At 54.7% G+C, this 23,847-nt stretch overlaps 2 protein-coding genes across 6 annotated transcripts in view; both read left to right on the top strand.

Annotated features, from left to right (window-relative positions):
• The window catches only part of Fbxo31 (F-box protein 31), a 30,200-nt gene extending 16,875 nt beyond the window's left edge, over positions 1–13,325 (top strand). For 2 of the 3 annotated variants that reach the window (XM_029532666.1, XM_029532667.1), the window contains 7 exons: positions 1,628–1,704; positions 2,004–2,171; positions 3,242–3,316; positions 6,715–6,824; positions 7,431–7,584; positions 8,334–8,680; positions 10,106–13,325. In XM_029532666.1, coding sequence (XP_029388526.1) covers positions 1,628–1,704; positions 2,004–2,171; positions 3,242–3,316; positions 6,715–6,824; positions 7,431–7,584; positions 8,334–8,680; positions 10,106–10,328 — 1,154 coding nt within the window. In that variant the 3' untranslated portion in view covers positions 10,329–13,325. The remainder of the gene's footprint in view (positions 1–1,627; positions 1,705–2,003; positions 2,172–3,241; positions 3,317–6,714; positions 6,825–7,430; positions 7,585–8,333; positions 8,681–10,105) is intronic. The other variant, XM_021220467.1, reaches the window with a different exon arrangement.
• Positions 13,326–21,001: 7,676 nt separating this feature from the next.
• The window catches only part of C20H16orf95 (chromosome 20 C16orf95 homolog), a 9,778-nt gene continuing 6,932 nt past the window's right edge, over positions 21,002–23,847 (top strand). The window contains exons 1-3 of one of the 3 annotated variants that reach the window (XM_029532679.1): positions 21,002–21,237; positions 22,307–22,354; positions 22,861–23,001. Coding sequence is in view for 2 of the 3 variants with exons in the window: in XM_021220739.2 (XP_021076398.1) it covers positions 21,201–21,237; positions 22,303–22,346; positions 22,861–23,001 (222 nt within the window). In the remaining variant the exon portion in view is untranslated. Of the gene's footprint in view, positions 21,238–22,302; positions 22,355–22,860; positions 23,002–23,847 lie in introns of all 3 variants that reach the window. The other 2 variants (XM_021220739.2, XM_021220740.2) reach the window with 2 other exon arrangements.

Genomic DNA, 23,847 nt, shown 5'->3' with positions numbered 1-23,847 from the left:
CTGGCTCCTCCACAGAGTGGCGGGGAGCACTGGCTCCTCCAGAGTGGCAGGGAACACCTTGGAAAGTCTAACAGCAGACGCGCAGGGGACTGCTGGCTGTGACCCAGGATGAGACAGGACTGTTACTCCCCTCTTCCCTTTGGACAAGAGGGAAGTGTGGGCCACTTCCAGGCTCACCGACAGTCTGCAGAGGCCGGAAGATATAAACTCAGTCCTTTTCCATCATGGGTGGAGCCATGTTTGGGGTTGTGCTGTGTTTCTGAATATTGCTGATCTGGCTTTGTTCTGGGTGCGTCTGGGCTGTCACTCCGGATAGCACAGGACTCGCCCTGGGAGGCGAGTTGGTTTAGTGGACTTTGTAGGCAGCTATAGACTAAGTGCTGGGAGCAGCGGCTGGTTCTTCTCTGGCTAGTGTGAGCTCAAGGGAGGAGGCTGGCTTTTTCCCAGGGTTTGTGTGTAACTCAACGCCCGGCCAGATGGAGTCGTCGTCGTCCCTGTTCCTACAGCACACGGTCACTAGTGTTTGTGAAGGCAGTTGTTTTTTCTCAAATGATTCTGAAATGGGTGATTTCTCCAGCTTTTTTTTTTTAATATATATTATTTTTCAACCGTAAGCAATGGCAGAGCATTACCTTTTTCTTACTCCCTCTTACACTCTATCCTCCTTTTCAAATTTTTTTTAAGGATTTATTTTATTTATTATATGTAAGTTCACCAAAGCTGTCTTTAGACACACCGGAAGAGGGTGTCAGATCTCATGGATGGTTGTGAGCCACCATGTGGTTGCTGGGACTTGAACTTAGGACCTTCGGAAGAACAGTCAGTGCTCTTAACCATTGAGCCATCTCTCCAGTAGGCTCTCTCCTCCTTACGCTGCAGGATGACACAGCGGCAACGGTTAGGCGTGTGCCCCCATTACTCTGTACTCCAGGCTCATGTGCTACACGATGTGCTTGTGAGTTCAGAGACAGGTGACAAGGCCACCCTAGGAAGCTGTGGTCCCTGGGGTTGGTGTGCCTGCAGCCTGTGTACCCTTGTGTTCTTTGAAAATGGCTGGTGGCATCATACTTACTGTAGCTGCTGAGGGTGTGGCTGCTGGTTGGTGCATTCAGAGTGAGATGTGCACATTAGTGTGCCCTGCACCTGGCCCTTCTCTGGGAGTTCTGTGTGTGCCCCTGAACTGCTTGTCAGTGGCTCAGAGGTGAGCATCAGTCACGGCCGCTTCACTGTATCTAAAAGGCCGTGAGCCTGCACCTGAGCCGGTGACCCACGCCTTGTCTTTAGAACGCCTGTGATGGTCTTGGGCTGGACCTGGGGGTGGTGGTGGCAGTTCTTCAAGTGTCCAACAGCTGGGCTGTCCCTCTCCCTGAATCCCAGGCCAAGGCCTCTGGTCCCTATCCCTTTGTGGTCCTGTCTGGTTACCCTGAGTGTGAGCTTAGATCAGTAGCCATCCGTGACTCCATGGCCTTCGGGAGCACCCTGATTCACCCATCTGTCACCCTGTGAAAAGAAGCAGTGGCCATGGTGACGGGCACAGGCTGGACTGTCACCTCTAGTGGCTCCTGGTGGAGGTGTTTCCTCTGCCCCAGGAGCATGCTGGGTAATTGTGTGTCTCCTCTCCCAACAGTGCTTCACCGATACAGACACATTTTGGGGCTGTGGCAGCCAGATATCGGGCCGTACGGAGGATTGCTGAATGTCGTGGTGAGTGGGAGCCCCATGGTGGTTCTTATGCAGGAAGGAAGTGGCCACACTGGAGTCGGGCAGCAAAGATGCCCCTGGGGTTTTGTTTTAGGGCCAGATGTTACTTTCCACATGAACAGAGATTTATTGTAAGCGGTCTTCTGGTCTTCCATGTGTGCCCCTGGACTGCTTCAGAGCCACAGGGCCCTCAGCATCCGGATACAGAAGCTGCAGGCTCGTGCCTGAGGACACAGGCTTGGGTGTGCACTTGTGGCTGAGAGAGCGCACCCTGCCTGGCGTGACCACTGTGTCTGCTGCAGGTGGACGGACTGTTCATCATTGGCTGGATGTACCTGCCGCCTCATGACCCCCACGTGGGTGACCCCATGCGGTTCAAGCCACTGTTTAGAATCCATCTGATGGAGAGGAAGTCGGCCACGGTGGAGTGTATGTACGGCCACAAAGGGCCCCACAATGGCCACATCCAGGTAGAGGAGAGCTGGGTCCTCTGTGAGGCGACATGCATGTGCGGTGGAGGGCTGTCTGTCTTCCTTTGGTTGTCACAGCCCCAGCGCCATCCTGCTGGGCACACCTTTAGCCGCAGCCTGTCACAGTTCTACCATGACCCTCTGGCTGTAGGCTGTGGGTGGTCCAGCTCAGTAGGGTGGGGGAAGGGTCTTCCCCACACTGTGTGAGGCTGTGTGAAGATGGGGGCTGCCAGAGCCCACTGTAACCTTGCCCTTTAAAAAACTTATTTTGGTGGGCATGTATGCATGCCCTCACCTGTGTGAGGATGTCTGTGTGTGTGTGCCCTCACCTGTGTGAGGATGTCTGTGTGTGTGCCCTCACCTGTGTGAGGATGTCTGTGGGCATGCATTCACCTGTGTGAGGATGTCTGTGTGTGTGCCCTCACCTGTGTGAAGATGTCTGTGGGCATGCATTCACCTATGTGAGGATGTCTGTGGGCGTGCATTCACCTGTGTGAGGATGTCTGGGTGTGCCCTCACCTGTGTGAGGATGTCTGGGCATGCCCTCGCCTGTGTGAGGATGCCTGTGGGCTTGTGTGTGCATCCTTGTGGAGGTGGGAGCGGCTTCAAGTGTTTGCTGTTACCTGTGAGCTGTCCCTCTTGAGTTCTGGTCAGGGTCTCTTGCTGAGACCTGGGGCTGGCCAGTCATGCTAGGCTGGCTAGTGGATCCTAGGGATCCACCCATCTCTACTTCCCCAGCACTGAGATCACAAGCCTGCACCCCACACTACTACCCAGGTCCTCACAGCTCTGCCACAAGCATGCGGAGCTATCCCCATTGAGGCCGAGTTATGTACCCTAGCCCTCCTCCTAGAGACAATTCACTGGGTTGCCCAGCCTGGCCTGGGGTTCACCCTCTCACTCAGGCAGAACCTGGGGTCTCCTGCCTCAGCCTCCCAGGTAACTGGTTGCAGCCTGCACCACAAGACTGGACACATTTGGGTCTCAGTGGGTTTGTTGGGGAGCGTGGTTGGCGGACACTGGGACTCATTTTTCTTCCTTGTCCTTTTCCCTCCACGGTCACACTGAAGATTGTGAAGAGGGACGAGTTCTCCACCAAGTGTAACCAGACAGATCACCACAGGATGTCCGGTGGGAGGCAGGAGGTGAGTCCTGAAGCCTGGGAGGGAGGCTGTGGAGAGACCTTTGCGTGGCTGGTTGCCTTTTCTCGTGGGCGCTGGCCTGGCCTCCTGTTGGGTTAGGTAGAGCATGTGAGGGCCCATCATTTGGAATGGTGGCACTCTGTCCCCTCAGCCCTGTCTGTGCATTGTGCCCACTTCCACCTTACAGAAACATCCACGGGTTACGTTCTCCGACCCGGCTGAGCGCGCTCATTGTGCTTCCCCCCCCCCCCACCGTCTGCTGGCAGCCTGCCCACTCACACTTCGGGAAGCCACTGCTCCACGCGCAGTCAGGGGGCTCTGAAGGTGGCTCAGAGCGACTTTCTTCCCTCAGGAGCCTGGTGGCCTAGGTGTCTAGGGCATGGCAGCACAGTGGATGCCCATGTGCTGGGCCTCCCGCCATTTGCCCGAGTGAGTTCATGTTGCTTTTGAGGTTTGATTTGTGAGCGTCTAAGCCACACCACCATTAAGAGGAATCTGGAATCATTGGGTGTCTGTTGGAGCCATTTATGAAGGCTAGACCTGTAGCCACATTCTCAGTTCCCAGGGTCTGTGGAGACCCACGGTGGTGTTCTGGTGAGCAGCGCTTGCCCTTGGGGGAGTCCCTGTTCTGACAGTGCCATTTAACTCTGTTCTCCTACAGTCTCCACTTGACCTGTGAGACTATTGGAATTCTCATTTTTTTTTTTTTTTCCCAATGCGCCCTTGTCTGTTAAGACCTTAGACAGAGGTCATGGGCTCAGTCTCTGGAGATGCCTGATGGGATGGGTTCTGGGGTTCTACCTGGCTCGCTGGCTTTGAAGGGAGGATCTTTTCCTGACTACAAAGGCAGCGTGCTCCTGGCTGGAATGAGGCGCCTGTTCTTTACGGGGAACTGGGTGTCTGGTGAGGAGTGAGGTGGGGAGACAGGAAGTACAGCCCTGTCATCCCCGCTGGCCGTCTCCCGGGGCTGTTGGGAACATACGATGGTGATTGTCCAGTGCCAGGCACAGCATGTCCCCTGGATGGACATGAACGTCACTCCTGAGCGGGTTTCTAGGCCCTGATGCTGTCCTTGTGTGTGTAGCTGGGACTCGCCCTGGTGAGCACTCTACTTCAGACCTTGACCCCGAGCTGTGTGCTGGAGACTTCCTAATGACCCCGCCAGGCCAGCCTCCGGGTGATGTTAGCGCCAGTCAGCTCAGTGTGGTGCTGAAGTCTTCCTTTCTCCCACTCAGGTGGTTTTATTTCGTCTCTTACCTATTTGAGGCTTAGAAATAAAAATGTGTTCCTTTTAAAATAGAAACATGTTCTTGAGTTCCTCCACAAGAACAGCCACTGTGATGCTGTGGTGAAAGGGTTAACTTTGAGGGTGGGGCAGGTTCTACTGTCCTAGAGCTTACTGTGTAGATCAGGCTGGCCCCCAGTACAGGGAGATATGCCTGCTTCTGCCTTTTTAAAAGTGTGTGTGTGTGTGTGTGTGTGTGTGTGTGTGTGTTTATGTGCATATTTATCAGAGGAGTCCAGAAGAGTGTCCAGTCCCCTGGAGCTGGATTTGGGTCATTGTGAGCTGCTAGGTATGGGTGTGGGGAACTGAACTCAGGAACTCAGGTCATTTGAAGAGAGCAGCAATGCTCTTAACCCCTGAGCCATCTCTTTTTTTTTTTTTTTTGATTTTTCGAGACAGGGTTTCTCTGTATATTCCTGGCTGTCCTGGAACTCACTGTGTAGACCAGGCTGGCCTCGAACTCAGAAATCTACCTGCCTCTGCCTCCCAAGTGCTGGGATTAAAAGCGTGCGCCACCACGCCCGGCTATATATACATTTCTTAAGACACCAGGCAGAAGAGGCCCATTGCAGATGGTTGTGAGCCACCTTGTGGTTGCTGGGAATTGAACTCAGGACCTCCGGAAGAGCAGTCAGTGCTCTTTTAATGCTGAGCCATCTCTCGAACCCCTGGAGCCTAATTTTAAGACAAAATTCTTTTGGGTCACTCTGTGTTTTATAAAGCCTTACCTCCAGTTTGCAAACTGCCTTTCCTTCCCCCTATAAGCAGAGGCACGGTGGTCTCCTGTTAGCGTCCCGACCCCTCCCCTCAGTATTGGGTAGGATAGGTTTTGCTTCATGGTCATGTCTGCGGCCTCCTGTGTGTGTCGAGAGTAAGGGTGGCTCTTCTGCTTGGAGACTCATCCTTGCTGACAGTGAGACACATCTTGGTCCCCTCTGTCTTGTGGCTACAGGGGCCCACCCGCTGGTCCTCACGTGGTAAAAGACAGCTGCCTGACCTGTCTGACCGTGGCTTGTCTGACCCGTGGCTTGCCTGACTGTGGCTGGATGGTGTAGAGGGCTTGTGACGACTTCCCATTTCACCCGTGCCTGGATTCTTTGCATTTCCATAGAGCTCCAGCGTGGGCTCTCCCTCCGGCTTCTCGGTGTGGTGTGTGGTGAGCGTGTGTGTGTGTGTGTGTGTGTGTGTGTGTGTGTGTGTGTGTGAGGCGTTGGACCTCCGGGTCAGCTTGCAGAGGATCTTTGTCTTTCAAGTGGAGTGCCTATGTGGTTGCCACCCGTGTGTCCAACTTGCCCTCCGTGCCTTTTCTCCAGCCAGCGCTGTTCTGCGGCCCACACAGTAGCGGGCCCCATACACATTGTTCTCAAGCCCCAGTTTGTGTGGGATGCTGGAAGCAGGAAGTTGAAAGATTTTGTGTTCCTGCTCTGCTCTCTCTCTGGCTTTCTTTGGGCCCCACATGGCTCCTGGGTCCCTGAGCAGGGGCTAACCTGTCTCGGTGATCAGAGGCTGTCCCGAGTGAGCGGGACTTGCAGGACACAGTAGCACAGTGCACATGGGTTACTGTGTCTCACCGTGCTGCGTTCACGAAGGCCCCCCTCTCTAAAAATACACATTGAGTAGACTCAGCAAGCTTCGAAAGTGCTGTGGGAGAGGAGAGTCCACCCATCTGTCAGGCAAGGTCCCTGTCTCTCACTGGCAGCCGTAGGCGGCGGCCCCGCTGTCTGGGTTGGCAGGGCCCTGCTGTGCCCGGTACCTGAGGTCTCCTGAGCTATGCGGGGTGGAGTTGGATCAGTGTGGGTCACTGTCTCCCACCATGGGCACAGCCAGGCCCACTCGCTGCTGCCCGGGGCAGGGGTTCTAGCTCCAGCCTTGCCTGACAGAAGCCCTGTGACCTCCCTGCCCTCTTAGGAGTCTGAGGCTGTGTGCCCTGGGGAGGGGAGGATTGGTTTTTTCCCCCCGGTGGGCCAGCCTCAGATCCAACCCCCAGTGCTCACAGCTCCTGTCTCTGCCTGCCCGCCCGGGAGCCCGCTCAGCTTGGGAGTGTTCGTCCATTCAGCGCCACACAGCAGCCTCCCCCCTTCCATCTTGGTGACTCTCACGCCCTTGTTCTCTGAAGGAGTTTCGAACGTGGCTGAGGGAGGAGTGGGGCCGCACGCTGGAAGACATCTTCCACGAGCACATGCAGGAGCTGATTCTGATGAAGTTCATCTACACCAGCCAGTACGAGTGAGTCCAGGCGTCTGCGGTGCAGTGAGTGCAAAGTCGTCCCCTCACTGTAGCGGTGAGGACAGCCCCTCTCTGTGGAGTGTGGCCTATAGGACCATGCTGTCCCCGGTCTCTGGGTACTGTGAACACAGTTCTCCCTTCTCTGGGTACTGTGAACTCAGTATTTCCCCCCTTTTTGATTCTGCACTCTGTTCTTCCTTTTCTGTGTGGGCAATGTGGACTTAGTCCCCCTTTCCTGAAACTGTGTTTTGTGGGTGTAGGTCCCTTTCTCTGGGTGCTGTGAGCATCCCCTACCCCTGCTGTGGTATCTGTTGTCTTGTGTCACCCCAGCACAGCCATCAAGTGGCCAGTGTGTGCTGAGGCCCAGTGTCCCTCTTCGTAGCCTCTGGCTCCATGCTTGGCCACGGCCCCTCCCAGTGCTGTGGGCATGGGTTCTTTTTCTGAGGGTGATGCTGAGCTGTGCTGTGAACATGGGCTTAACCTCCTAGGCCCTGATTGTACACATGGGTGCCAAGAGGGCTATGCCCAGGGTCTAGGGCTGCTCAGGCATTGAGGATGCCTGTCCAGCCACGCTGAACCCCTTGCTTCTTCTACCCCCCGGTGCAGCAACTGCCTGACCTACCGACGGATCTACCTCCCACCCAGCCACCCTGATGACCTCATCAAGCCCGGCCTCTTTAAGGGCACCTACGGCAGCCACGGACTGGAGATTGTGATGCTCAGCTTCCACGGCTCACGCGCCAGGGGCACCAAGATCACGGTGAGTCACCCACCTGGTGGGCAGGCGTGAGTCCGCCATGCTCTGAAGGCGGGCACGGGCTTCAGTGTGTGGCCGCCTTGTTCCCCAGACTTCTCCAGGTTCTGAGGAGCTGCAACTTGGAAAAAGAACCCAAGCTGCCTGGCTAACACCCTGGTTCCCCACAGCTCATCTTGGTGTGGCTACTGTTGTGGGCTAGGCTGGCCTTGAGCCTCAGATAAAGCCCCTTTTCTGAGCTCTGACCAGCCGGCTATACACGAGGCCGCTCCTTGCCAAGGCCTCTTTGCCACCATGTTCTCCTGTCACTGAGTTTTGGGGGGAGGATCTTAGGTCTGTGTCGGGGCTTCACGTCCCTTCTGCTCTAGGAGAAATTGCACACACATTCTGGTAGGATCAGGAATCGGGGTCCCAGCTGTGTGGTGGCACAGCCCCCAGCCCACCAGCATGGAGTGGCACTGTGGGGGTGATGGGAGCTTCCTCCAGTCAGGCTCAGGAACTCAGCTTCTGGCCTGTTAATCAGCCAGACCCTGGGAGGACCCACATACTAAACAAGTCTCTAGGCCCAGGAGCCTGCGCTCGAGTCACTCTCTCGGCCCATCCTGGGGGCCGACTTGTTGAGGGAGCCTTCAGACTCTCTAGCCTTGTGAGCCGCTGCCACAAAGCCAGGCAGCGCTTGAGCAGGCTCTGCAGGCTTGGGAGGCTTCTATGGGTCTCCTGGCCCTCCTGACAGTTGTCAACTGCCCTTTCCGCAGGGCGACCCCAACATCCCCGCGGGGCAGCAGACTGTAGAGATCGACCTGCAGCGCCGCATCCAGCTGCCGGATGTGGAGAACCTCAGAAACTTCAACGAGCTCTCCAGGATCGTCCTGGAGGTCCGGGAGCAGGTGCGGCAGGAGCAGGAGGCTGGCGAGGGCCCTGCGCCACCCCGGGAGCCTTCAGCCAAGGCCCCTGATGGGCCACCTGCTAAGGACAGCAAAGAGCCTGGCAGCGGAGCCGAGGGAGCCGAGCAGTCGGCCTCATCCGGGCAGGGGCAGCCGTTTGTACTTCCTGTGGGTGTCAGCTCAAGGAACGAGGATTACCCCCGCACTTGCCGGCTCTGGTGAGGACAGAGGGCCCGGCTCTCAGCCAGCAGAACTTCGGGCCTCCCTGGAGGGTGGAGGGATCCCTGCGGAGAGGGCACATGTGCCCAGGTGCATGTGGAGGTCAGGGTCAGGTCAGAGTTAGCTCTCTGCACACTCATGCTGGTTTCAGGGCTTGGATTTAGGGTGGCAGGTCTCAAAGCAGATGCCCTTACCCACTGACTGGGCCATCTTACCGCTTCCAGGTCTGCTTTTGGCTCCTGGTTTGAGCCATTTGTGGTGGGGGGAGGGGTGCTGGGCTGTATTTCTGCTCTAAGTGTGTGGCAGAAGCAGCTAACAAGTAAACCAGGAAAGAGGCTGTCCTCAGTGAACTTCCTGCAGCTCAGCCCCACCTGCTGAGGGCTCCAGTCTTCCAGAGCAGTACCAGGAGCATTGGATCCCTGAGTCTGGCAGCGGGGCGGGAGGGGCACACACCATTGCAGATCAAACACAGCACCCATCCTAGAAGGACCTACAGTGGGATTTCTAAGAGTTCCAGGACACGGGCCACTTCAGGTGGCACAGATGGCAAAGCTTCGCCAGTGGGTTAAAAGATAACGTACCTGGCTAGAGGGAAATGCCCCACAGGTCGGGCAAGTAGGGGGGGCAGGAGAGAGTTCCAGTGCTACAGGGTGCCTGGGCATCCTATGGGTGGCATCACCACGCTCATCTCACTGGGGAGTTCCATTCATGGGGCTGCTGAGGGAGAGGTGACATTTGCCTCCCATGCACCCCTGAATGTGGTGGGTCACTGGCTTGCAACAAAACATACAGGTCCCAGCTCATGCCCTCTTGACCTTTGCCTCTTTAGCCCTGGCCACGACCTTATCTTATGTTGGGCCCACCCTGGTCATTCAGGCTGTCCTGCATAGATGAGTAAGGGAATGTCTGTAGCAGGGAATGTCTGTGGCCCTCTCTAGCCACCGTGGCCTTTGATTGGACATGCTTTTCCTCAGCTCAGCAGCCTCTGACCTATAGTGCTGTTCTCTGAGCAACCTCAGGCATCGGCCATACCTGGGTGCAGGGAGGGGTGTGGGAGTGTCCCTGGTGGGTTGCTGGGAGTTGAACTCAGGACCTCTGAAAGAGCAGTCGGTGCTCTTAACTGCTGAGCCATCTCTCCAGCACCCGAGTCTTGGTCTCTTGTACACAGACTACCTAAGTGGCTCAGGGCCCTGGCCTGTGTCCAGGGCTCCCGTGTGCTTAGCAAATTCAATCAGGAACCTGGAGCCTAACCCTGGCGAGGCCCTCCTTGGGCGCCGCCCACCTGCGAATTGCTTTGTTGTGGCAGGGAGCTATGGAAATGGCTGCCTACACCGTGGGGGTATACACTGGGTGTTCTCTGTGTGGTGTGGGCTCCTGCTGTCTGGGTCCCTTCTGATGGCTTACTCTCTCTCTCATCTCTCTAGTTTCTATGGCACAGGCCTCATCGCTGGCCACGGCTTTACGAGCCCTGAGCGTACCCCTGGAGTCTTTGTCCTGTTTGATGAGGACCGCTTTGGATTTCTGTGGCTGGAACTGAAGTCCTTCAGCTTGTACAGTCGAGTCCAGGCCACCTTCCAGAATGCCGATGCGCCATCGCCGCAGGCCTTTGATGAGATGCTCAGGAACATCCAGTCTCTCACCTCCTGACCTCCGCGTCGTGGGCGGAGGGGCTGCACCAGGGCCCGGGTGGGGGAAGCATGCACTTTAGAAATGAACGCACACCTCCTCACTGGGGTCCCGGTCACCCCGGGACGCTTCTTGTATAGTGTGTAACATACTCTTGTACATTTGACTTGTTGGTACCTATGATGGAGAACACTAAGCATGGTGGGAAATAAACAGAGTTGAGCCAGGATCAAGCTGAATGGCCAGTGCCTGTGGCATGGAGAATTAAGTGGATGCCTGCAGGTCCTCTGGAGCACACGGATCTGTCCTTAGGAAGGGTTATATATTACACAGCCACCGTGGGTCGTGGGGGGCAGGGTTCTGCTGCACCTGTTCCTTCCGATGACCTAAAATGGTCACTGCGGCTGCCGTGGGATGGCGGAGGATCAGGCTCAGGGACTCCGATGGGTTTTCATTTCCTCACTGGCTTGCTTAGATCTCGGACAGGGCATTCCACCATGGCCTGTTTTCCTGTCCTCGTTGCTAGGAGCCACCAAGGATTGCCAGGGAGTCGCCACTCTGGCCCCTGGTGACCTCTGGGCCACACCCACTCTAGCAGTAGAGCCGAGCTCTCAGGCCAGCCACCTGCTTGTCCCCAGCAGCCGAATGCCCTTCCTTGGTCCTCCATACATGTTTATCTGGAGGGCCCGCCCTACTGACACCACATCCCTCATGCTCTTCTTTCACTGCTGTGCTGGTGCCTCTCCAAGTATTGACACCGACGACGGTGTCAGCAGCAGGCGCTGTCAAGCCCTTTGTAGGTGAAGTCAGTCCTCTAGACGGTCACACTTCTATGTGACCGTGTGCCCGGGAGCATTGCTGATTGAGGGCTTACCTGCTCGGAGATCCGTGTGCTGGGCCACACTGGCTTCTGTGTTTGAGAACCCCGACTGAGCCCAGCATTCGTGTCTCCTAAGGGCAGAGGCCTTTGGGGGCGTCTTCCAGAGCTTCCAGTGTTAGTATGCCTCTAGGCCTCCCTCCCCCATGGCTGTTCATCCCCTGGGGCTTTGGCAAGCCCTTGTGCTGAGAACTCATCTTGCTGGTGAGGGACCTTAGGAAGATGGCAGCCACGTGAGGATGGGCCTGTAGACTCAGGAGAGGTAGTGTGGTGAAGGACCCTTGCAAGCTGCCTTTAGGGCATCAGGATGCTGGCTTTGTCCGGAGCAGTAACAGAACCTGCGGTGAGCTGCCAGGCTGGGTCCTGACCTCAAGCATCTTCTGCAGAATTGCTCCCCAAGCCTTTTGGTGCCTCCTCTGTTAGTCATGAGAGGCTTCGGACGGTGGTGGATGTGACTAGAAAGTCGCAGAGTCGGTGGTGACCAGGTGACACGGGTGGCTCTCGTCAGGTTTCACTGGAGAAAAGCAAAAGTATGCATTCCCCAGAGCCCAAGGCTTGCTCTGGGGAGGCTCAGGTTCGGGGTTTTATTAAGTGTCTTAGGCCTCACTGTATTAGCCAACCACACACTGGCTTTCCTAAATGCACGCCCTGATTGCTGCCATCATTGTCAGATGTAGCACAGCCTCATGTAGAGAACAGAAAGGCCCTGGAACTCCTCTGGGTCAGGTGGACATCTTTGTCCCCGGGCCTCCCTGGGCCAGCACTGTTGGCTGCTCTTGTCATTTTGCTGCAGCAGGCTGCACAGCCCATGGTTTGGGAGAGAAGGCGACTTCTGGGTTTGCACATTTAGCCCGCCCTGCTGTGTGTGGAGATGGTATGGGTAAGGTCAGGGGCAAGCTTGCAGGAAGTTTATAGCGGGGACTGAACTCTTTCGAGTGAGGATGTTCCCGGTGACTTTTTAAGTCCTGATTTCTTCAAGCCTGGCAGTGTCAGGACATCACCGCCATCACTCAGACCTCAGACATTGACAGTCTGTCTATGGCAGGAGCTCTAGACTCCATACCTTGGTCCTGACTCACCTTGTGTCCCTTTGACATCAGCTGTCTGGCTCTTTGAGGCATGAGTTCAGACTCTGGGCCCCTCTGCTCTGGGCTGTCAGCTCTGCACATTTCCTGTCCCTCCATGTCTATCTATAGAGTCGGTACTTGACAGTGGCTTCTGGCCCTCTGCTGCCCAGCCAGGCCTTCCTCACATCATGTGGTGAGGCGTTCGCCTGCTAAACCACCTTCCTTCACCAAGAGCACTCTGTGATCTGGCCATCTGGGGCTCCTCCCCAGCTGCTGGCTGCCTCCCCCAGCCCTCAGCAGCTCGTTGCAAACAGTATGACTGTTCAACTTTCAGGACCTGTGGGCTTTAGTGCCGAGGGCCCATCCTACTCAGCCGTCAGGACTTCTCGAACCTCAGGACACCTGCATTGCCTAGTGTGGAGCGGTCTTTTTCTCAAGACAGTGGGGCACAGAGGGCATCTAGCACCTGCCCTGTAATGGGGATGCTGGGCGGAACAGCTGGGTGTGCAGAGCCCCTTGCTCTGCCCCCTGTCTTTCTGTCCTGCCGGGGAAGTGTCCTGTGTAGCCCTCACCTGGCTTGGGTCCACCTCCCAGGTCACCATCTCCCGTTGGCTGTGGAAGACCAAGTCTGAGGCCCAGGAGGGGAGTGGAGTAGCTCCCTGGAGAAGCTGCAAAAGGGGTGAGGGTAGAGCACTAGCATTCACAACCTCCGGCCCACATGGCCCACCTTCCAAGAAGGGTTTCATGGTGGGTCATGACACTGAACCTACCTGCTGGGCGCTTCTCTGTGGCTGCATCCTCTGTGTTTACACGGAGACCAGCATGAAGTGCCAGAATGTGCTTTCTCAGCCCGTTTCTTGTGCTTAATACGCCTGTTTGGAGAATGGGGTTTGTCTGGAGTACACCGCCTGCCCCACCCCCAGCTCTGGACAGAGGGTGGCTCTTAAAAGCTCTCTCAGGTCAGCTCTGCTTTGCCTAAGGGTCAGGGAAGGACCCTGAAACAGTAGCTGCTGTGTGCCTGGTGCCCGATGTCACCTGTGTCACTCGCCCAAGACGTGTGTGGTTCTCCTTTCAGTTCTCAGTAAACCTGTTTTTGAAGCCTTGTTGTCAATTTGATTTGTTTCTCTGGTGTTCTTCAGGTGGAGATGGGAGCCCCAGGAAGAGTGGCTGGGACTGTAACTCTCACATGTGCAAGCACACATACACACTCACGCGTGCACACACACACTCACGCACACTCACCTAACATTTTATGTGTGTGTTTTGCTTGCACGTGTGCATCATATACATATGCCCAGTGCCTGAAGGATTCAGAAGATGTGAAGATATCAGATCCCCTGGCACTGGAGTTACAGATAATTTCGAGCTGCCACATGGGGACTGGGACCTGAATTGGGATCCATTGCAAGAGTAGCTGGGCTCTTAGCCGCAGAGCTAACCTATCCAATGTCCGTATGAGCTAAAGAGGAACTTTGGCTTTTCTAAAGAAGGATGAAGGATCAAGGTGACTCATTAGAGCGCAGGACAGTGTGAGCTTATGTTCTTGTCCCCATCCAGTGCCCCCGAGGGACAATGGCAGTGTGGTGGAGGGCAATCGTGCCGTGCCGTTCTAGGACAGAAATGGGTATCCGTTCAGTCAGGCATTCACAGTGAGGATGGCAGCTTTGAGAACTCAGATGTATGTCTCGGGGTCTCAGCAAAGCCCAGAGGGCCCCAGCCCAGCAACCTTGAGGGCACGGGCAGGCAGAGCCAATGTTCATGAATTACTGTTGCACTATGGGATGCTGGAAGAGGTGTGGTATTATGTTTATGTAAAATGTAAGAACAAGACAGCTATGTTTGGTCAGTTCACACTTAAGCTTCTTGCTCTACAAGCACGGAAATCTTGAGTTCAGATCCCCACCACCCAGTGCCGGGAATGCCAGGACTGGGGAGGCAGGAACAGGAGGGTTGGTCCCTGGGGCCCTCTGACTAGTGAGTGGGCTCAACAAAATCACTGACTTAAGTAGCGTGGAGGACCAGGAAGGCGGCTCAGTGGACAAGGAGCTTGTGCAGCCATGGGACCTGGGTTCTGGTTCCTGGAGTCTGTATTAGGACAAAACCCCGATGCCATGGTTCCGAGTCTGATCTGGGCATTCCATCTGATCAGAGGTGAAGACAGGAGAATTGGCCAGAAGCTCACATGTGCAGCGGAGGGGAAGAACCTATTCAGCGAAGGTGTTGTCTGTCTGTCTGACCGCATGTCGGTCATGACACACATTTTTAAAGTAGTCTTTAAAAATTATTATTTTTTTTAAAGTGGAGAGCAATTGAGGAAGACATTCAGTGTCAACCTCAGGATTCCACAGACATGTATAGCCATGCATATACAACAGGCGCACACACACATACACACACGCAGGCACGCGCGCGCGCACATACACACACACACACACACAAAACTTAAAAAGCATGCAGTTAACGCCCGCTGCTGCTTTGTGTCCACTGTTGGGCTTCTGCCCTCCCCCAGGGTGGCACTACTGCTTCAGACATATCAGAGGTGCAGTGACCTCCTGTCAGAATGAGACACTGGGGTCCAGATGGGAAGGTGTGTCTGTTGATGGACTGATAGGTCTCCACACAGGTCTCTGAGACAGTTTTGTTTTTACAGGGGTGGGGTGACACCAGGCAGGTGCCTTAGCCCTGAGGTCCAGTTCCAGACCCGAAATACTTTAAAGCAAATATCAGGTGGTTCCACCAGATTTCCCCTTTCCTTTCGAGCCTTTTCTCATCCTGTGGGAAACAGCAGTCAGCCAGCCATGAGGGCAGGGGCGGATGCTTTCATGGGGGAACTGAGATTACAAATGGGGGCTCATGGAGGGGTCATGATCTGTCATCTGGCACTGATGTAGTCTACCTCCTATGTAGGGTGTCTAGTTCTCCATCTCAAGGCACTGTCAATCTGGCCACCCAACCATTCCTTTTAAAGAAGTTGTGGTGTGACCTCTAGTGGGCACTCAGGGTCACTGCAGCCCACAATACCTTAGCACATAGCTTTAAAGCCCACAGGGGCACATGGTGGCATCTTCCATCCTCTGGGGAAACTGCTATGCAGTGAAGGTATTCTCCATCCTCTTTCAATGGGGAAGAGCTCTGCCTTGTCCTGTGTCACCTTGATTTGGAAAGGAAGGTGCTACCTGTGGCTTAGCTGTCACCTCCTGCCTGGTAACCTGGTGTGTTTGTAGTGGACTCCTAGTAATCTGGCCAGGGGAGAGGCCCCCATGCAGCCCCATCCTTACCAAAGGCTGGTAGAGGAAACCCCCCTTTAACAATGTGGGCAGAAGAGGAGGCAGAAACCTAGGGGACCGGTCACTTGCCCAAGGCCATAGTGCCAGAGACATTTAGAAAAAGATGAGTCTGTCCAGGCAGTTTTGATTTTTGGATAGTAAGATTGTCTGCATGTTCATGAACACTTTTTTCTTTTTTTAAAGACAGGGTTTTTCTGTGTAACAACCCTGACTGTCTTGGAACTCGATCTGTAGACCAGGCTGACCTTGAATTCTGAGAGCCCCTGCCTCTGCCTCCTAAGTGCTGGGCTTAAAGATGTGTGCCACCGAGTCCAGCCACACTTTTTACTTTCTTTTTTTTTTAAGATTTATTTTTTATTTATTATATGTAAGTACACTGTAGCTGTCTTCAGACACTCCAGAAGAGGGAGTCAGATCTTGTTACGGATGGTTATGAGCTACCATGTGGTTGCTGGGATTTGAACTCCGGACCTTTGGAAGAGCAGTCAGGTGCTCTTATCCACTGAGCCATCTCACCAGCCCCACTTTTTACTTTCTTGCCACCGCCTTTCAAGTGCGGCTGTGCGTAACCACTTCTGCCCAGCTAGAAATGGTTTTATTTACAGGCTATACTGGGGATTGAACCCAGGACCTTGCAGAGGCTGAGCAAGATGCTGGAGGTATTGTTTCTAGTGACTGCTTGGGATTTTTTTTTTTTTTTTTGAGTTGAGGGTCACTTAAGCCCCACAGTGGGGGACAGAATGATGTCACCTTTCCAGATGGTCTAAACTGATCTGTAGTTCACTTCTTTTCTGCTTCCAGACTGTTCAGTCTGTGCACACAGTAGGGAGCTCATTCCATTTCTCAACTCGTTTCCATTACTGTTCCTTTCAAGGCTTTTTTTTTTTCAAATGCTTCCATGGGGAATACACACTCACATACATCACGCATATCACACACTCATACATACACATCACACTCATACACACACGTCACAAACACATCACACATACATCACACACACATTACACAACATCACACATACTCATACACACACACGAGAGAGAGAGAGAGAGAGAGAGAGAGAGAGAGAGTTTCTACTTAGATGAGTCTGGCTTGAAGCTCCTGCTCCTGTCGTTTCAGACTCCCAGGTCTTAGAATTACAGTCTGGTACCACCACCCTGCACACCCTATGAGAATCTAACAGTGCACACCCTACGAGAATCTAACAGTACACCCCGTCTGTGCTTTATCCTTCAGACTTGGGCTTCTCACAGCCATCTGTCCCATGGGGGTCATTTCCCTGCTGAGTCTACATAACTGCCCGTGTCGGGGGGTTCCCCCATCCTGCCGCACCTGTAAGTCACACTCCTGCACGACTGACTGGCTGACGAGTACTCTGGGGGGTGGGCGCACCTCAAGCTTCTCCTGCTACGAGAGATCTTGGGTTGTTTGCGGTCGGGCGTCCTGTGAATAGCTCTACACACCCTGGCATATCGTTTGTGTGGATAGGGACTTCAGAGTACAGCGAGGCACTGTTGGGGGTCACAGCCTGCAGAACCTGCCCAGGGCTGGAGAGATGACTCACTGGTTATGAGAACTACCTGCTCCTGTAGAGGACTTGGGGGTTTGTATCCAGGATCCATATGACAGCTCACAACCATCTTATAACTCCAGTTCCAGGGGCTTCCGTGCCTTCTTCTGGCACGGTGGGCGCTGTGTGGATGTGCCACACTAACATGTATGCAGGCAAACACACATACACATACATACTTTAAAAAACAAAACAAACAAACAAACAGAACAACCCTGCTTAGATCTGACAGTGGCTGCACCATCTTGCTTTCCCTACTGCACAAGAAGGAGAGTGTGCTCAATGCCACTCAGTGTCCCCGGTCATCCATCCTTACAGGCCACAGTGGTGCCCACCCCTTAATGGCTGGGGTGGCCTCTTTCTGTATGCACCCCGGGATGGTGGCCATGCACGACAGGATGTTTGTTCAAGGTTTCTGCACTGTCCCTGTAGAAGATGCCAGCGGAGAAGTGTGGGAAGGAGAAAGGACACCAGGAGCCACCTGGGTAGGGAACACCTGGGTTGGAGACCGGGGATGAGTCCACATGGGCCAGTGGCTGGCCGGAGCTAAGCATAGCCCTGCCGTTCTGTGGAGAATGGGTGGTGACAGGCAGAGCATTTCGGGCTGAGGGGACAGGAGGCTTCATCGAGGGAGCACCTAGCACACCGAGGAGCACCATGTCGGGGAAGGAGGCTGAGCTGTAGAGTTGGATGTAGTCTGTCCTGTGTGTCTCTTTGGACGAGGACACGAGCCCACGTTAACGACTGCCCCGGGAGCCGTGATGAGGGCTGTGGCTCTCTGAGTGTCACAGAAGCGCCCGAAAGGGGCTGGGGCTATACTTGGGTTGCCTTGCTAAGAGTGGCCTCCAGGTGACTGAGACAGCTTCTGTGAGGCCTAGGTATGGATGAGGAGCTAGGGAGGGTCAGAGCTGAGAGAATAGCTGGGAGTGGGGTCTGACTCCACTTGCCTGTGCCCCAGTGAGGCCACGATGCAGCCGCTCGCTGCCTGGGGGTGGGGGTAGGGGCACCAGTCTGGCTGAACTCTGAAGCTTGCTGTGTGGAGCTGCTGGGTCACTCTGGACACCAGGTCTGGATAGCTGCTCCAGGCTCAACGCAGCATCCTCTGGACTCCTATGCTAGGTGGGCCTTGCAGACACTCACTCAGAAAGTTTGCACTGAGCCTTCCGCTCCCTGAGCCTGGTAGACCTCGTTTCTGTCCACACCTGCAGCTTCTGGGCCTATGCTGCCCTTTCTGGAGCCAGGAGGGGACAGGGCTGCCTGAGAGAGATGGCTTGTCCCCGTCATCACCGCGGAGCCTCTGTTCCCAGCATTCCATAGTTCCATCGGAAGGCTGGCTCCCACGGAGTACCATGGTGGTGGGGGACACAGACGGTGCACAGGCAAGTAGGTGGCCGCCTCTCCCAGATACTTTGCAGGGAGCCCTAGGACCATGGGGAGCAGGCTGACAGAGGCCTTTGGGGAGTAGCAAGCGACTAGAACCCGTGTGGGCCTCTTCCCTTTCCCGCTCTGATGTCAGTGAGGATGATGACGGTGTCGCCGTGTCCCACAGCACACTGGAGGGCAGAGTGAAGAAAGACCAGTCACAACCACCGAAAGAACTGGGACGTGTCACTGCTGAAGACCGGGAGCAAAGGGATGGCCATGATACCAGCGACCCCAGGAGGAAAAGGTACGATCAAGCCGTCTGAGGTGACAGTGTTCTACCCCCGGGATGCTCACAGTACCACAGTAGGGCAAGACGCTGAGAGCCCTGGAGCAAGGGCATGAGACAGGAAATGGAACTGACTCTAGTCGGAGGTGCTGGGGTGACCTTGTCCTAGAGTCCTTCAATGTCCAGCCTGACAGACCTAGGGAGTGTCCTCAGGAGGGAATATGTTAATTTCATACACACACACACACACACACACACACACACACACACGTGTGTGTGTGTGTGTGTGTGTGTGTGTGAGTGAGAGAGAGAGAGAGAGAGAGAGAGAGAGAGAGAGAGAGAGAGAGAGAGAGTTTTATTGTTGTTCAAGACTTGGTTTCTCTGTGTAGCCTGGTCCATCCTGGAACCTACCCTGTAGACCAGGCTGACCTCCAACTCAAAGAAATCCACTTGTTTCTGCCTTTCTGAGTATTGGGACTAAAGGCATATGCCGCCTCTGGCCTGCCTGATTTTTATTTTATATATATTTTAAAAGATTTACTTTATGCATATGAGTACATTGTAGCTGTCTTCAGACACACCAGAAGAGGGCATCGGATCACATGACAGATGGTTGTGAGCCACCACGTGGTTGCTGGGAATTGAACTCAGGACCTCTGGAAGAGCAGGCAGGGGCTCTTAACTGCCGAGCCATCTCTCTAGCCCCTTATTTTTTCATTTCATTTTATTTTTATTTCATTTTATTTTATTTTTGTGTTTTGAGTCAGAGTTACTCCTTAGTCTAGACTGGCCTGGACGTCTTGACAACCCTCATGTTCTCACATGGTCTGCGTGCTCAGCCTCCTGAGCAGCTGGGAGCCCTCTTTCCTGCAGCTTCCACACCTCAGTTGCCGGCTTTGTTGCGCTTTCTAGCTTGGCTATGGCGGCCAGTCTTCTTTCTCTGCATCCACGGGTTTTTCTTTTTGTTGAGTTGTTTCCTAGCAGGGGCCCAGCACACCACTGCATCCCAGTGCCCGCCCCAGCCCACCAGGTCTCTGAGCTGTTGCCAGCTGTGGACTGTCGGTCCATGGCACGAGGCCGAGGGACTGTGGGGGAAGGGGAGGATCCCCTTGGTGGGTGTTGACTGTCAGCTGGGAAGAACTTGCCTCCATTGCGATCCTCTAGGGGCAGACCCCCAAGACAGGAATCCAAAGTAGTCACAGGGAGGGACAGAGAAGGTCGGCCAAGGGGCGGGCCCCAGAGTCACAGGTGGTTTTAGGGATGTGCTCTGGAGTGGTTGCCATGGCAGCGCGGAGGCAGGGGCAGGTGTCCACATCCCCCATCTTCTGCTAAGCGCAGCCCCAGGATGGAGCCAAAGTCTGTTCCCTTCACCAGCCCAGCCTGTTGACTGGCAGCTTTGTCCCCTCGGTATTTAACTTTTGCAGTTCTATGTAAATTCTGAATTTTAACCCTGGCCTGAAGTATGGCTGGATTTTCTCCCATGCTATGGGCTGTTTCGGAACAGGCAGGTGAGATGTGAGGGAGTTCTCGCCTTCCACCATGTGCGTCCTGGAATCAAACTCAGGTCGCCAGGCTTGGCAGCAGGAGCACTCTCCTAAGCCATCTCACGGGTCCCAAACGCTAAGTCTGGTCTGACCAAAGCCCTGGATGGCAACATTTCTTTTAAGTTACAATTCATGCACGTCTGACGGGCGCACACGCAGAAGTTGAAGTTCTCCAAGCTGTCACCGTATTTGATAACAAATGGCTTTGAGAAGAGGTGTGTATGTAGGTGTGTATGTAGGTCTGATGGTATCTGGGACGCACAGAGTGAATGTATCTAACAGGCTGTGAAGTCGTGGTTCACCAAGCTGTTACTCTACTTGATAACACACGGCTTTGGCGATCCCTGGTGGTATCTGGGACCCAAAGAAGGAATTTAGCCCATGGGGACCTCTTTGGTCTGGTCCTACCTTCCTCTGTCTCTTTACAGGGGATCGGGACCGGGTTGCCCCACGTGTGCACAGACCCATCCACAGAAAATGGTAAGTGTCCTCGGGCTGGTCTCCATGTCCACCCAGGCGATGAGAGGGTAGGGAGCGCGAGCCAAATGTCCTCTCTGTCCCACTGCTCCCATGAGCTACCCGCGCGTAGCCAATCAGCTGTCAGCTCAGTGCACACCCAAATACGACAGCTCCCGATTGGCTGATCGAGGGCCAATCAGAAGGTCGAGCGGGAAGCTGTTGGGAAGCAGCGCAACCCTCTGGCCTTAGTGAGGACCTTGGAGACTCTGGTCCAACTGGCTGTAGAGCACATGCCCAACACAGTGCATCATGACAGATCAGGTCAGCCCAGAGTCCACACGGGTGACCTTGAAGCTCACCTGTGAGTGCCCGGAGCCCCGAGGCTGCCGGGTCCAGCGGTAGCGCAGTGGCGAACTACTCTTTCCATCCTTGGAAATGTCAGGAGCAGGCCTTCAGGCATGGCTGTATCCAGGTGTGCACGGACTGCAGTCCCGGATAGTTTTCTCCCAGCCCTCTCCTTTCCTTTGCGCAGGTTTCTCTCACAGACTAGGTGACCACCCAGACCTCCTGTGGTAACTAGGGTAACTCCTTCAGTAAAGAAGGAGACCAACTGCTCTCACTATTCCAGCAGGTGGTTCCAAGGGTTATGACTCTGTAGTGACCAATCTCGGAGATCAGCTTGACCTCACCTCGAGGCTGGACTACTGTGGGTAGGGCGGATGTTGAGCTGGTCAGCCCCTGGGTCTTATTTTCAGTTATCAGTCACGAGAACTGAGTTCAAAGGCCCTCAGCACACCAAGCACGCTCCTGTGATCCCAGCACTTGGGAGACGGAAGCAGGAGGATTGCTGAGGGTTACACGGTGAAATCCTGCCTCAACAAAACACCAAAGCAGACAATAATGATTGGGATAATTGTATTAAAACCACCCGGCCGCAGCGATTTCTGACGTGAAGCAAGCTGACACCCGTCATGGCGTTTGATGTCTTGAATCTCAGATACTCTCATCCTGGCAGTGTGTGGCTGGGACCCGGGAACAGTAGATATCACTCTGAACACACTGTCCTGCTGTGTCTCCCTCCCACCCCCGTCTTCTGTCCCCCTTTATTTTACTTTGCCCCCTGTTCTGTTCTCTGTGTCCTTATGTCTTACCCCGTCCTCCTTAAGGCAAAGTCATCAGGTCTACTGGGTTTTTGTGACAGCTTTGACATGATCTTCCTCTTATTGCAGTAAGCCTGTGTAGACCCAACAAGGCTTCACAGGGGTCAATGGAGCCCTGGGCGGTTCAGGCCTTAGGGCCCTCCTGAGAGCTGAGCCTGACTTTAGCTGGAGTGTACTGAAACAGGTTGGCTTGGGAACACAGGGTCTCACACCAGTTAGGAAGTTACCACCTGTGTGAGCCTGCCCTTCTGTCTCCCTGAAACACCTCCTGGGCTCAGAAGGACGACCTCTCCCTCAGCCCTGAGTGTAGTGCCAAGGGCCCAGCATGCAGTTTGCACAGAACTCAGAACCTTCACAGCCGTGTTTGTCTTTTCTAGGAAGGGTTCGTTTCAGACCTTTGGAAAGGATGTGTACATCACGGGTCAGTCGGTGAGGAAATGCCCTCAGCCTCTTGTCCCTCCTATGGGTGAGAGGAGTGAGAGAAGAGCCTCAGGCTGGGCCCTGCCCAGGAGATGTCCCCATCCATCTGTACAGTCTCACATCTTTCCCACTAGCCCCTCCTGAGACCAGGAGCCCCAGGGAATCCAGAAGCCCCCTCAGTGACCAGCCCTGGTCATCGGCACCTTCCTCTGCCCCTAGGGGGGGGTGGTCCTAACAAGTGGTCCATGTCATGCAGAAAACCACAGGCTTGCCCGGGAGGAGATGCCCTCCCGCCTCGAGTTGCTCCAGTCTTCCATAGACAGACTTGCTCACAGTGAGCGGCCAGGATACCCCACAAGCTAGCTTGCACACCCATGCTGGCAAACAGCCATGTAGCCACAGCCTCATTCTGAGTCACAGGCAGACCTGGGTACCTGTCTCTTCCCCTGGGGGCTGCTCCCCCCCGTCACAAGTGGCTTTCACACTTAGTTCTGTCCCGTCTGTGTCTCGGTCAGGTGTACCCCAGCCTCCACACTGTTCCCCAGGAGTACGCGTGTTGCCAATGCTACGCCAAGTTTGGGGGCCACCTGCCTGTGCCCCGGGCTGATGCACTGCTGCCCTACTGGGTGCCTTTGTCCCTGAGACCACGAAAGCAGGTGAGTGACTTAGCAGTCATCACTTAGGACATCCCGGTCCAGAGCCCATTGAAGCCACAGGCATTCTATGACTGGAGTTTATGGGATGCAGTTTTGGTTTGATTGATTGATTGATTGATTGATCGATTGATTGATTTTGACACTGGGGACTGAACAAACTGGGCAAGTGCTCTTTCTCTGAGCGACAGTCCCTGCCCACCTCCGTCCTCTCCTTCTCTCTACCCCCTTTGTTTCTTTTAAAGTGTGTGTGTACAATGTATGTGTGTGTACAATGTGTGTGTGTGTGTACAATGTGTGTGCGCAGTATGCATGTGTGTGTGCAGTATAGGTGTGTGTGTGCGAAAGTGCAGTGTGTGTACAGTGTATGCGCATGTGTGCACACTGAGTGTGTGTGAAGTGTATGTGCGTGTGTATATGTGTGTGCACATGCAGTGTATGTGTTGCACGCTTGTTTGTGTGTGTTGGGGGGACACATGCACCCACACAGATAGACTTGGAGGCCAGATCAGGTCGTCAGGCGTCTTCTGCCTTGTTGCCTTGAATCAGTTCCTCCCTGAACCCAAAGCTTGCTGTTTCTACCAGGCTAAGCTGTCTGCAAGCTCCTGGGAGCCTCCCGTCTCCATAGCCAATGCTGGGCTTACAGTCATGGGCAGCCATGCCTGTTGTGAGGGTGTTGTGGATCCAAACTCGCAGGTCCTCAGAGGTGCACAGTAGTCATTCTCACTGATAAGTCAGCTCCCCTCCTCCTCCTCCTCCTCCTCCCCCCTCCTCCTCTCCTTCTCCTCCTCCTTCTCCTTCTTCTCCTTCTCCTTCTCCTTCTCCTTCTCCTTCCTCCTCCCCCTCCTC

The sequence above is a fragment of the Mus pahari genome, chromosome 20, assembly GCF_900095145.1.
Source record: "Mus pahari chromosome 20, PAHARI_EIJ_v1.1, whole genome shotgun sequence".
NCBI lineage: Eukaryota > Metazoa > Chordata > Mammalia > Rodentia > Muridae > Mus > Mus pahari.
The sequence above is the reverse complement of the archived record's forward strand: the minus strand, read 5'-3'. Positions and strand labels throughout refer to the sequence as shown.